Raw genomic sequence first — 12,714 nt, 5'->3', positions numbered from 1 at the left:
TAACCCTGAAACTTGTCTGCTGGTACCCAAAGGAAAGGAAGGAGACCTGGGTAAGGCTTGGGGGCTGGCACCCCTGTTGTCTGGAGAGGGACCCTCAGTCAGTGGCATCTAAAGCTGGCTGGGCAGCTCCTTGCTGTGGGCCTGACAGCCAGACAGGCACACACAGCCTGTCCAGCTTCTTACTGGCCAGATGCCTGGGCTGGGGGTTGCTATAGAGTGAGGGTAGCTCATTTCCCTGGTTAGAGGTTAGAGGACATTGGAGAAGTGGATGGTACAAGCTGGGGGCATTTGGACAAATCTGGCTCTAGGGATGAAGAGAAAATACTAAATAGCAAGGGCGAGTCCTTAGTCTCCCTTCCAATTTTTAGCTAGGATTGGTTTAAGAGGTGGGTAATGAGTGGGTAAACTCTTCCCCACTGTCCCTCAAGCAGTATGACAGGAGGAAATGTTGCTGGTTATGACATCTTTCTATTTGCTAGTTTTATTCCTAGATTATAACGAGCTCAATCCACAGAAAACCACTGCCAAGAGAATATAAACCGAAACATAGCAGTGAGTCTGAAATATATATAGAGAGTCATTATCCAGGGGTCCTCAACCTTTTTAAACAGGGGGCCAGTTCACTGTCCCTCAGACCGTTGGAGGGCCGGACTATAGTTTAAAAAAAACCAAAAAACTATGAACAAATTCCTATGCACACTGCACATATCTTATTTTGAAGTAAACAAAATGGGAACAAATACAATATTTGTATTTGCATGTGGCCCGCGGGCCGTAGTTTCAGGACCCCTGCATTATCCTGTTGCTGCTGTCCACAAATTTCACAGGTGGGGAGGGAAGGAAGCCTATTTGCAGAAAGCTAAGGTGCAAAGGTATCTAAGTGCTTCCCTGATCTTCCGTTCCTTAAAAGAGCTCGGGCAGAGGCTCTGGGGGAAAGGGATTCTGGAGACACAGAAAAGGCAGCCCCAAAGGATAGCTTGGCGAGGAAGGACTCAGGTCGGTGTTGGCGGGGCTCACCCGGGACTGGCTGGGATGGGTGTAGCCCTGACTCAGCGTTGCCTTCTGAGCAAGAGACGAGTTTGATCTTCCTAAGAAGTATATGCAATAAACCAGAACTTAGTCCCAATAGGAGATTGACTCTGTATTATCCAGCAAGTGCGTTTCAATAGGTGAATTACAATGTGAGCTGACGGGTTACTAGGTGTATTTTGTAGAGGTCTATTGGAGTTTATTGAGGTTTCTTCAAATCAAGACAGTAAGAAGAGATCAGTGACTGATAAATCTTTAATATAAAAATTGTACAAGAATTTTGATACAAATTACAAGAGGTATTTGGACAAAATATGAATAAAATTCCATTTACATCCCCAAACCCTTATGCATTTTATGCAAAAGACATACTGTAGACAGTTATAGTACAGAAAATACAACCAAGGAAATAGCAAATAAAAACTTTTAATTCTCTTAGGCTACCAATAAAAACAAAACAAAACGAAAACCCTTGTTCAAGGTACATACAGTATTTATGAAGCTACCGACGTCACGATGATGCGACCAGGGTAATGCGCGCGGTCCCCATCCCTCGGTGCCGCCACCTTTCATGGTTCAGACTCTGGTTCCCCAACAGGCTTAGCAGACGAGACTGGTCTGATGCAGATGAGCACGACACAACAACAAAAAAGCAGAAACCCCCAAACTCTGGGGGAGGGAGCAGACATATCTTGGTGAAAATTCCTTTTCCTCAAGATATTTCCGTCCCCTTTGGCCACTTCTGCTGTCCCATATGCAGGTTGAGTCAAATGTTTTTGTAACGGAGACGGGCCAGTGGGGGTGGGGCGGGGAAGAAAGGTGAGTGTCCTCCCAACTGGGTGAGGGATGCCGCCAGGTCTGAAAGGACCCACCATGATCCGCAGAGAGAACAGAGCGCTTTCCTCCCCCAAAGCCCCGGCTCACCTCCACCTGCGAGGAAAGGCCCAGGTGGCCACAGACCGAAGCCTCCTGGTGGCTCCCCATTCCTCCCCCCTTGACCTCCACGGACCCAAATGGAGCTCTCCTGCACTTCTCACACGGGCATTGGTAGGAAAAGGCTAAGATTTCTCCGCAGGGCAGCTGAACCAAAGTTTGCACAGGAAAGCAAGTGCACCATATATTATAAATCTTCCATATTGGGTTAATATATAATACTAGAACATCTCATTCACTTAATTCACGTTATGTAAACCCTGGACAGGGTAGAACACAAATGTTTCCAAAGCGATCAACATCGGGATGAAGGAGTGTTCTACCTTCTGGCTTAAGAAAAGGTTTATTTTTTTAAGGGGGTGGGTGAGATCAGAAGAGCAAAGGGTGCAGTGGAAAGAGAATGGAAAGGTCAGGGGAGATTAAGATAGGCAATGAGAGGAATGGATTACTCTGTACAAAGACATGCAAAAACGCTCCAAATTGAGTACTAGGTGAAGGAAAAATAAACAATCAGCCTTGGTGTATACATCTCAAGTGAACCGACGAGCTCAGCACATTGTCCAGGAGTTCAAGAGCATCGTACCTCATGAATCAATGCTTCTCCCGGCCGCAGCACTGAATCACCAGCGCGGGGATGTTCTGACTCCTCGCACGGAAAAGGCAGGCAGCCAGGCGCCCACCGACACAGGGCCAGGTCAGGTCACCTTGCAGGGGGCTACCAAGAGGGTAGAGCTTTCCTCCCCACCCCCTTTAGGAAAATGATGAGTGGGCCTCTCACACCTCCAGGGTCTCCCGAGTCACCCCTCAACCCTCGAATTCCCTAACAGACGTGGGCAGAGCCGGGTAATAATGGATTGATTTGCCATCTTCCTTGTGCATTATTTCAACATCACATTTGGCAACAGGAAGCCTTATAGAGTCTTGGTATAGCACTTAGATACTCTCTCTCTCTCTTCAAGAAATATATTTTTATACTATCTATGTCTCTCCATTTTTGTTAAAATACCTTTTTCGGTTCTTCCTTCTCTTCAAAGATTCTTTAAAAAAATGAAGATTAAAAAAAAAAAGCTTTAAAAAACTTAGAAATGTCCTTAAGCATCCCTGTTATTTAAAGGGGGAAATGCTACTATTAGCAGACTCTGTGCAATTTTGGCAACTGAGTTTTTAATGAAAGATTCTAATATGCTGTTTGAGAAATGATTATAATATACACATCCTGGAGGAACTTAAAAAAATCTCAGGTCAATTGCTTTTCTCTGACACCGAGAATCCTTGCTCAAAGTGCTTTCTTCCCAGTACCCAGACTGGTTCATGAACCTGCTTAGCACACATCTGTCAAATCAGACCCGTGAAGGTGTCTGCCTCTAAGTATGCTTTGTTTCTCTCTTTCCATAAGGTCACATCAAAGACGACGCCTACATGTGTCTTATTCGGTTGACAAATCTATTTGCAATGTAACTGTTGCAGCCAGATCAACAGCATCTATCAGACTGGCCTGGGGAGCTGAAAGGAAGTGTGGGGTCCCCAAGTTCCATATCCCGAAGGTCACAAATAGACCTTGCACTTACTTTAGTCACTAATTAGCCACTTGTCAACCGTCCTTTATGGAGTTCAATATGCAGGAATAGCAGCCAATACAATGCCTACAGGTTACTTGGGCTCAAGGTATTTTGGAATATAACATTTCCACGTGTTTTTCCTCAGTACCTTTTGTCCCCTCGTCACTTGATTTTGTAAAGCTCATTGTACTTGTACTTGGGAAAACTCTCCCACAGTGGGGAGTTTAACCTTTAGGTATAGGGTAGTCTCTGTTTCATTGATTAGAATACAGACCCCCGTGCCTTTTATTTTTTCAGATTGTCAGTCCAGTTTAAACAAGAATGAAGGTTAATCTGTCACGTCACACTGTGGGTTTGGAGGTTTTCATTGAGAGATACATCTATACGTGTAAAACAATGTTTGGATGCCAACGCTAAAAACAAGCGCTTTTCTTTACCACCATGCACAGCCAATTGGTTTACAATGTGAACTTTCTGAAGGGGAAGAAATATATTGTAAGGCTTCCCTTACAGAACAAGTCAGTGTCTATGCCACTGACGGGTGGGAAATTACAGGGCCATACCCAGTACTCCCCCAATGCATGGGTGTGCAATGGCAATACTTAAGTTCCAAAGATGCGAAGAATGCTGTTATAGCCAGCATCTCTCTACTGACCCTTTATTTAAGAAGTCATGTTGTTACTGTCCACTTAATGGCTGGAGAGGGTATCTAGAGGCAGCCCTGGGCTTAGCAAAGATGCAGTTTTGTGCGAGTGTGTATGGGTCTAAGTGGTGGGAGGGGAGGGAGAGGTGGTGGAGAGAGGGAGAGAGAAAGAGAGAGAGAGAGAGAGAGAGAGAGAGAGAGAGAGAGAGAGAGAGAGGCTGATAGCGAGTGTGTGTACCTCAGGGAACGCAGTGGGAAAGCCTAGCCCTTGTACTCAATTTCCCCTTCACAAGGGATAAACAGGCAATTACGCATCCTTTTATATTTGATGGCCAAGTGCTGAACTGGAAAGCGCACTATTAGTTTGTGTCCCTTCAGGGCCAGGGCAATAAGTAGCCAGGGGAGCTGGGGCTGAAGCAGAGAGGGTGTTGTCTGCTGTTAGTGTGACAGTCTTGTCAGCAGCGTTCACATTACTGGAAGGTAATAAAGTGACAAGTAAGTTATTAGAAAGATATGAGGTGAAATTGAACCGAAGCTTCTCGCTGCTCAGCCCAGGCTTCTCCCTTTCCTCCTTTGTAATGGTCCATTATTTGTTACAAACCGAACCTTGTCTGGGTGCTCTATATAGAAAAGAAGATTTCTTTCTTTTTTTTTTTTTGCAGTAAAGGTCAAATGAATTTACAGCAATGCTTTAGAGAAGAAGGATAAAGATAGTTTTATGACAACTATAGTACGTTGCTTCAAAAAATATATAGCATTATAATGAACAATAACGCTGATCCAATTCAGTGTACTTGTAAAAATGCCTCGCTTTTAACTCCCTGTTACTAGGCATTTGGATTTTTCAACAAATGCCAGAAAGACAGTACGGATGTCCAGCTACTGCCGAATGACCACGTCATTCTGTGCAAGATGTGAGAATACGGATGACAGGGCCCGGGATGCCTGGGCAAGAGTGATGACACATTAACGCACCGCTCACTTCTAGTTGGATTTACGTAATTCTAACTGGAAATGAGCATTGATGGTGAGCCACTCTCCAACTACAGGAAATAGGAAAATGATTCTGGGACGGATCAGATGTGGCCTGAATACTAGCACAAGTAAGACTACAACACGTGGTTTAGCGTTGCCGGATGACATGAAAACAGAGAAGTTAGTTGGATGTTTTGCAGGAAGGTAAATGAGCTCACATTTTGATCAAGAGAACTTTAGCCAAGCAGCATTCCAATCATAGCTACGGGGGCGAGCAAAAGCAGTGATGGAGGACAGACCCAGCTGGCTACCCCTCACTTCTACTCATCAGTCAGGGCGAGGCTTGACCACCGGCCGTTACTATAACCTAGGTGGACCCATAGCATCCTTTTGCTTTCTAAGGGACTCCAGCATCACTTCACACTCCAAAAAGAGTCAGAAAAACCCCGCATGACTGCCTCCTTGGCCCTCCTGACCCTCAGGACCTTGAGCTGTTCCACATAGCTGTCCTTGCTCTTCTCCTTCCTCACCTGGTACAGGCAGGGCACAGCATCAGCACGGCCCCATCCATTGCCCGGCAGAATTGCACCAGCCTGGAACACACGCTTTCAGTGCATTTACTATTTCTCTTCTAGCTACACCCGAACAGGGTGGGTGCCTCTTCTACTTAGTGTGCCTCACTCACTGGGCCGCTGGAACGGCTGGGGTTCCCTCCAGTCTTTGTGGCACCTGCCTTTTCTTGCCCTCCTTACCTGTGGAGACCCTTCCCATTAAAAAAAAAACACAACAAAATAACACAAAGAATTGAAAAGAAAAAACCAAAATCCTTTAATAAATATTCCAAGTTTGGGGGAATATGTATTTTTTTAAAAAAATGAAATTTTGTTAGAATTTTTTAAAAAAGAAGTTCTTGAGAAAGGGAGCATGTTGATAGAAAGAAGGCAAGGTTTTTCTGGGTGATTTGTTTCTTTAGGAGAGTAGATGTAGCGTGTCTTATTACAGTTGAATTCTATTTACTCTGTTAGTCAACTCAACACTAACAGTCCAAGTACAAGTTAGGACTGCTCAGGTCAACTGCTAGCAGTTAGCAGCACGTCCACCTCAATCTGGTTACCGGCTTCTTTATGTTCTAATTGCCAAGGGCTCCCCTTCTCATTGGCTTGGCACACACCTGGGGTGTGTACAGAGGATGGGGAACAAAAGGTCACATTTGTTTTATTTGGTGAGAACCTAATGCATGGTTTCTCCTGAGTAAAATGAGGAGAATGCCTCTGGAACAGCCCATTCATGGTACAGTCAAAGCCTGCTTTTTTTTTTTTTTTTTTTTAAGAGCAATGTATACACTAACAGGGCTGTTAACCAGTTAAGTGCCATTTGCCTCTTACTGAAAGGGCCTGGAAATTCACAACCAAAGGAATCATATACTACAATGACAGTGGCATCCTTGTGTTAAAGACATTTTCAAAAACAGATGTTTATCATCTCCAGAAGGAAAATATTAACACCTGTAAACCTTTAGAAGGTGACAGGATGAACGGGGTGGCTGGACTATGACCGGAAATGCGTTACATTGGGTTGAATTATTTCAATACAATTAATGGCAGAACAAAGAGTGTCAAGCTTTTTATCACATTTTAAAAACCAAATTACTTATTACCTATCCCTTCTCCTGCTCTTTGTCATCCCCCTCCATAGCATGCAGATATTCCCTAAAGCAGAAGCTTTTCTGATATTTACAAAAGCATAGTTTAAAATGATCAGAACAGTAATTTCAACATCGTCTACTGAACATGCACATTCATAATACTTCCTAATTTTGTACCTGGGACAAAAGTCTGGTTAAAACCAATCAAATGGGAAAAAGCCGCTTGGATGACAACCAGCGTCACTATTAATTTTCAGCCAGCACAGAATGGATGCAGCTAGAGAGAAAACACTGCACAATAGGAATCTCCTGTGAAAAGCAAATGAGTAGGGATGGGCAAAGATGAAGGGCTCCATGATTAACATGCTGATCTCTCTATCCTTCCTGTTTGCAAATAAGCCGTGGGATCACCTCTTAACTAGAGTGGTAGGTAAGTTAAAACATTGCACACCAGGCACACACCCTAAACCAGCAATACGTTGGGACTAAAAGCATTGTACGTTTCATGATCCACTCCCCTTGTCCCTTTTAGGCAAATCGGCTTTGTGTTGGAAAATGTTATTCACCCATGTAGAAGGCCACCATTCCATCTGGGCATTTGAAGCACAAAAGATTTTAGTAGCAATTTGGGAAGATATTTAAGTAGGGTGAGCTGTCCAGGACTCACTGCCATTTCTCTGACAAAATGCCGCTGAGCACTTCCATGTTTCCGAGCGAGGGAATTTCTACTTTGGGAATCTCGCCGCATCTAGACTTGTTCTAACTGGCTATCCACCTTAGCCCGATTGTGGCAAGTAACACACATTAGTTCTAAGCCTGGTTCATTTGCTGATGTGACCTGCTGAAAGCTAGGTAAGTCACTCACTAGGGCTACCTGACCTCTCAGGTGACATTAAATTAAACAGGCTAAACATTGATTCTGTACAGGATGAGTTCCAACAGCTCAACCAAGAGTGTACCTTTAAAAAAAAATAAAAATGTGTTATTTTAATAAAACTGGGTACAATTCTGTCTCCACACACTCCAAAAAAGCTAGTTGTTTCTGTGATCGCCTGTTGGGATGCTAAAAACATTTCCCGCACCCTTTTGAACGGAATCACTTGGTAATGGGTCAACAGCGCAACACAGAGAACGCTAAGAGGACCAACATGTTTGCAAACAAACTTTCATTATTCTAGTTCAATCTTTCACAAACATACTGTACAGAGTCTAGTATGGTATAAAACAAAAGGAAACATCTCTGTCTATTCCATTTAACACAACATCAAAATAAAGCCATTAGGACTTTGGGGAATCCAAAGGTACAAGAAAACAACAACAGTTATTACTAATTCCTCAGCTTTTTTACCGTAAACATTTGTCATTTAAGAGACATAGTGTTTAGTAAGGTTTCTTTTGTACTGCAAGTACTTTTGGTCTTTCCTCACCGCGGAACAAATGAAGAATTAAATGAACCCCATAGCATCCTCTGAAGGAGATGAAAAGATAAAGCTCCAAGACACATCTAGCTTATCTCTAAGAATCTATTGTTTCTGAACTTTTCACAAATAAAAATACTGAATCCACAACTAATGATGCTTATTTTTTGGAAACAATAAATACTGTGAGGTACAATAAGTCCTATAGGAATAACAACAACAGAAACATATCAATAGTTTCCTTTGGCAAATTTAACGGAAGTGAATGCTGATGTGAACATAGAAAAAAATAATTACAAAACATATGAAAAATGGAAATGAAATGAAAAGCTAAAACAATGGGGTAGGTATTTCTAACATTTAGATTGACGAGAAATGTGTGAGGCCGTTAAACGCAGAAAAGAAATACATTCTCTTGAAATTACTGTGTACTGTTTGACAAACTATTCCTTGTTTATCTTTCCCCCCCTTCACTTAAGAAAAAAAAAAAAGACAACAAAACACAGTCTGCAATGCACACCCTAATGGTTTTGGCTGCAGACTGAACTAGAGTAAATATCATCATTTAGTCAGTATGTTGTGGTAGCTGAGGCTGCCGATGTGGTTAACCAGCTCAGGCAACATGTGTAAACATCAGAAACAAAACAAAACAAAACAAAACAGGTTTGGAGAATCCTCTCCCCTCCATCCCCCCACCCCCCTTTCTCACTCTCGATTGCTTGGTTTTAGGCTTGTTTTCATTTCTCTCCGACAAATCGCGCAGGGAAACACAAAACACTAACCAGTGAGAGATCCTGTGTTAAACCCCCGTCCTCTGGCTTTTCAGAAGGGAGTGTTGCTCAATTCAAGGTCAGCACATGTTTTAAAAGCTTCCAAGTGCGGCTGCTGTTCAATGCCTTTTGATTTTGTGTATCAAAGGGGCCTGAATCACAGCACTACTGCAGGACTCGCAACAAATCAGCCAGCCATACAACAGCCCCGCCCAGCTCAGACTTTCTCTGTCTTTTTAAAGGATACAGGTTAGGTCCTTGGAAATGTGTGCTCAACTCTCTTACTGTATGCAGCTTTGTTCCACAGTGAGTAATTTGGGCTTTTGTATCCTGAAATATTATCCTGCCTCTAAAGAATAAACGCCATGGCTGTTTCACACCACATAATTTTGTTTTCCTTTTATGTTACTTAACATATAAGCAAGAAGGATGCAATGTTGATTCTAATAACATTCGGCACTTAAAAGAATCACCAAGTGTTTCTTTTTTTTAAAGCGGTTTTCTGGTGGCCGACAAATTGGCCTGTGGTTATGTTGAGTGACTAATTGTATTTTCTTTTCTGGAAACTTGTGCAAAGTTGGCAGTTTTGTGTTAACATTAATACTTTTGTTTGGCATTTGTGCCCTATACTGACCAGACCATTTTTATGCAAGTGAATTTTTTTTGTTGTTGTTAAAAAAAGACACTTATTTAAAGTATGGCAATAGTTTAAGGGTAAAAAAGAAGCATGGATATTACACATCCCCTTGTAGTGTATGAAAAAAAGTGCATGACGGGATTTATGTACTAGTACAGGACGTTTAAAAAATCAGATCTGTGCTGTAAAGCATGCCAGCACCTCTTTATCACTATATCTAGCAGGTAGTAAAAACAAGACCATGTTTTTTGTTTGTTTTTTTAAAAAAATGTGCATTAATGCTAACATAAATGAGTAGAGCTAGCCAGCAAACTATTTTTTTTCCTGCATATCTAACAGCTGGATGTAACTGTAAAAGTTAAACAAAAGAGATAAACAACATCAATACAATTGTTTTACATCATTAGCCTCTCAAGGCTATATATTTACAGGTGAATCTGCCATGCTGTAGTTGAAGATTCTCTCAAAACTTTAAAGTTCACAAAAGACAGCTATTAAGAAGTTCCTTTTTTGTTTCATTTTTCTTTTTTTTATCCCTTTTCTTTCTTTCTTTTTTTTTTTGCAGGCAACAGTCATGGGTACAACAAACTGTCTCTTTGGAGAGGACCAAGAATTACCATTCTGTCAAAATTTGGGCTACTTGCACGCTTTATGTGTGTGTGTATGTGTTTTTAAAGGGTACTTAGTTCTCACTCCCAAATGAAAGGTCCCACCCCTTTTCCAAAACTATAAAGGAAAAAAAAATTCAAAAGCACTTAGTGTTTATCATTTTATATCTAAAGAAAAGAAAATATGTGTGTGTGTGTGTGTATGTAGACGCAGAGGCACACGTGTGTACACGTACACACACACGCACGCACACACACACAAGTACACAAGCACACACTGACTATGGCAGTTCAAATATGTAGGCCGTCTGGTGAGAGCTGGCATTGGTAGTGTCCGTTCTGAGACTAATCTACTGACACGAAGGGAATGTTTTTGTGGAGATTAGGGTTCTGACTGTGCCGGTTTCGGCTTCGCACAGAGGAAAACATCATGTTGCAACCGGGGACTTTGCACTTGTGCATTTCCCGCAAATGCACCGTTTTGTAGTGCACCCTCAGGGTGCCCTTGTTGCTGTACATTTTGTGGCAAATGTTGCACATGATCCCACCATTGCTCCCGGACAAGCTGTTGAACATCAGAGATCCCGACACTTCAGCCCCGAGGCCGCCAGGGAGGGCGGGGGCCTCGGCCTTGTGCGCGGACTCCCCACTGTCACTCGCCCCGTCGATGTCGTCCAGAAGGATGCCCTCGTCGCTGCCCGCGTCGGACTCTCGGGAGGAGTGGACGCTGCTGCTGGACTGCAGGCTGGAGGTGGTGCTCAGGTCCAGGACCATGTAGTCCTCCGCCATGCCGCGCCCGTACCCGTTCAGGTGCGAGTCCTCGGTGCCCGCGGGGGAGGACGCCTCTTCCCTGACGTCCAGGCCCAGCGGGTGCTGGGCTCCATAGATCTTCATCAAAAACTCGTCCCGGAGGTCCTTGCTAAGGGAGGGCTGCGAGGAGTCCAGGCCCATGTCATCGAGTTCTTTGGTCAACAGTTTCCGATGCAGATTTATGTTGGCACTGTGTCTAGGAAAACAAGAGGGAAGGGGGGTGGGGGGTGGGTAGCGGGTAGCGGGCGGGAAGGGGGAGAAAAAGGAGAGCATTTTAAAATGGATTCGGCTTTTCGCTAGGCACCCAATAAGCACATTCATTGCTAATTACACCATTATAAAAGCAAACATTTCCCCACATCCTCAGGATTTGGGAATAAGTGGTGGTGGGAAGTGCAATAAGGGAGCTTTTCATTAACATAATTTTTATAAGAGAGTAAAATTCTTCAATGGTAGGGTGCATGGGAACCCAGGCACCTTTTTCTCAATGATTGTTCTGTTTGCTTTGCTAGGTCGCAGCATCAGCTACAGACAATCTCATAGCAGAGGTTTTAGAACAGAAATTAAGTGGGATAAAAGAGTGGGAACTTGCTGCTTGTCAAAACTGAGTATTTTAAATTGACCTAAAAACAGAAAACCTTTTTTTTTTCCTACAGCAAACACTTTATTTAAAAAGGATCCAATTTAAAAATAGTACATAATCTAGGTAATTTAGGTTTAACTTAGAAAATAATGAAATCTTGCCCCTTACCTCCCCACACTTCAAGTTTTAGGTAGGAAAAAATATTAGCTGAGTATATTAGCAATTAGAAATAGGGTTACAGACTTTTTAACATAAATGCTTTTTCCAAGATTGATTTGGGATATCCGCTAAATCTAATAGTAAAACATTTTACAATTGAAAAGTTTTCAGAAGTTGCTACATTTTAGAGTTGAAAAATTTTCATTAGGCAATTCAACTTTTTAAATTTAATTATTCTTTTTTAAAGTTGAAAAACAGATACTGCTTTTTGGAAAAAAATAAAACCCACCCACCTTTTTTTTAAAAAAAAAATCACATTAAACAATAGGAAACCCAAAGGGACAAAAGGAATAAAATGCCCACAATACAAAAAAATAAATAAATAAATCAAGCACAATGATAACATATGGTCTCTGTAGTGTAACAATGGAATCCGTATTTCTTAGACAAGCAAAACTTTTCCTCCACTCACTGAGTGCTTTGCTTGTGTAAAAAAAGGTAGGATTTGTCCCAGAACATCCATAGGGATGTCATGACTTCCAAAACCTGACATGTCATTATCTATCTAAAGACATGGCCTGTGTATTTACATCCCCCGTTTATTTTCAAAGTGCCCTTGGGCATATACCTCTCTCCACCTGCAAAGGCTCACATGTTTCACAAGCACCTAAATTGAGGGCTACCCTTCCAGAAGATAAACCAGTAAACAAATTACAGATACATAAAAGCTTCTCCATGAAGGCAGAAGCTCTACATCTTGGAGAAGTCATTGTGATCATCGAAATGACCTAGAATAGCCAGCATCAAGTTCACCAGACCTCCTGATTACTAAATAGAAAGTATGGAAGACCCAAACGAGTCACTGCGTTTGGTGACAAGCATGGCTAATATTTTTTAGAGGTGGTTGAGAGGTATGTGCCTCAGAGACAAGAAAGGTGAGAAAGA

The 12,714-nt window shown here is 42.5% G+C and overlaps 1 protein-coding gene across 17 annotated transcripts in view; it reads right to left on the bottom strand.

Moving 5' to 3' along the window:
• Nucleotides 1-1,268: 1,268 nt before the first annotated feature.
• BNC2 (basonuclin zinc finger protein 2) overlaps nt 1,269-12,714 on the bottom strand; it is a 439,130-nt gene continuing 427,684 nt past the window's right edge. For 13 of the 17 annotated variants that reach the window (XM_059656596.1, XM_059656595.1, XM_059656601.1 and 10 more), the window contains one exon: nt 1,269-11,223. In XM_059656596.1, coding sequence (XP_059512579.1) covers nt 10,563-11,223 — 661 coding nt within the window. In that variant the 3' untranslated portion in view covers nt 1,269-10,562. The remainder of the gene's footprint in view (nt 11,224-12,714) is intronic. The other 4 variants (XM_059656611.1, XM_059656613.1, XM_059656599.1 and 1 more) reach the window with 3 other exon arrangements.

This window comes from Myotis daubentonii, chromosome 11, assembly GCF_963259705.1.
Source record: "Myotis daubentonii chromosome 11, mMyoDau2.1, whole genome shotgun sequence".
Taxonomy (NCBI): domain Eukaryota; kingdom Metazoa; phylum Chordata; class Mammalia; order Chiroptera; family Vespertilionidae; genus Myotis; species Myotis daubentonii.
Note: the sequence above shows the minus strand (reverse complement) of the source record. Positions and strands in the feature narration are given on the sequence as shown.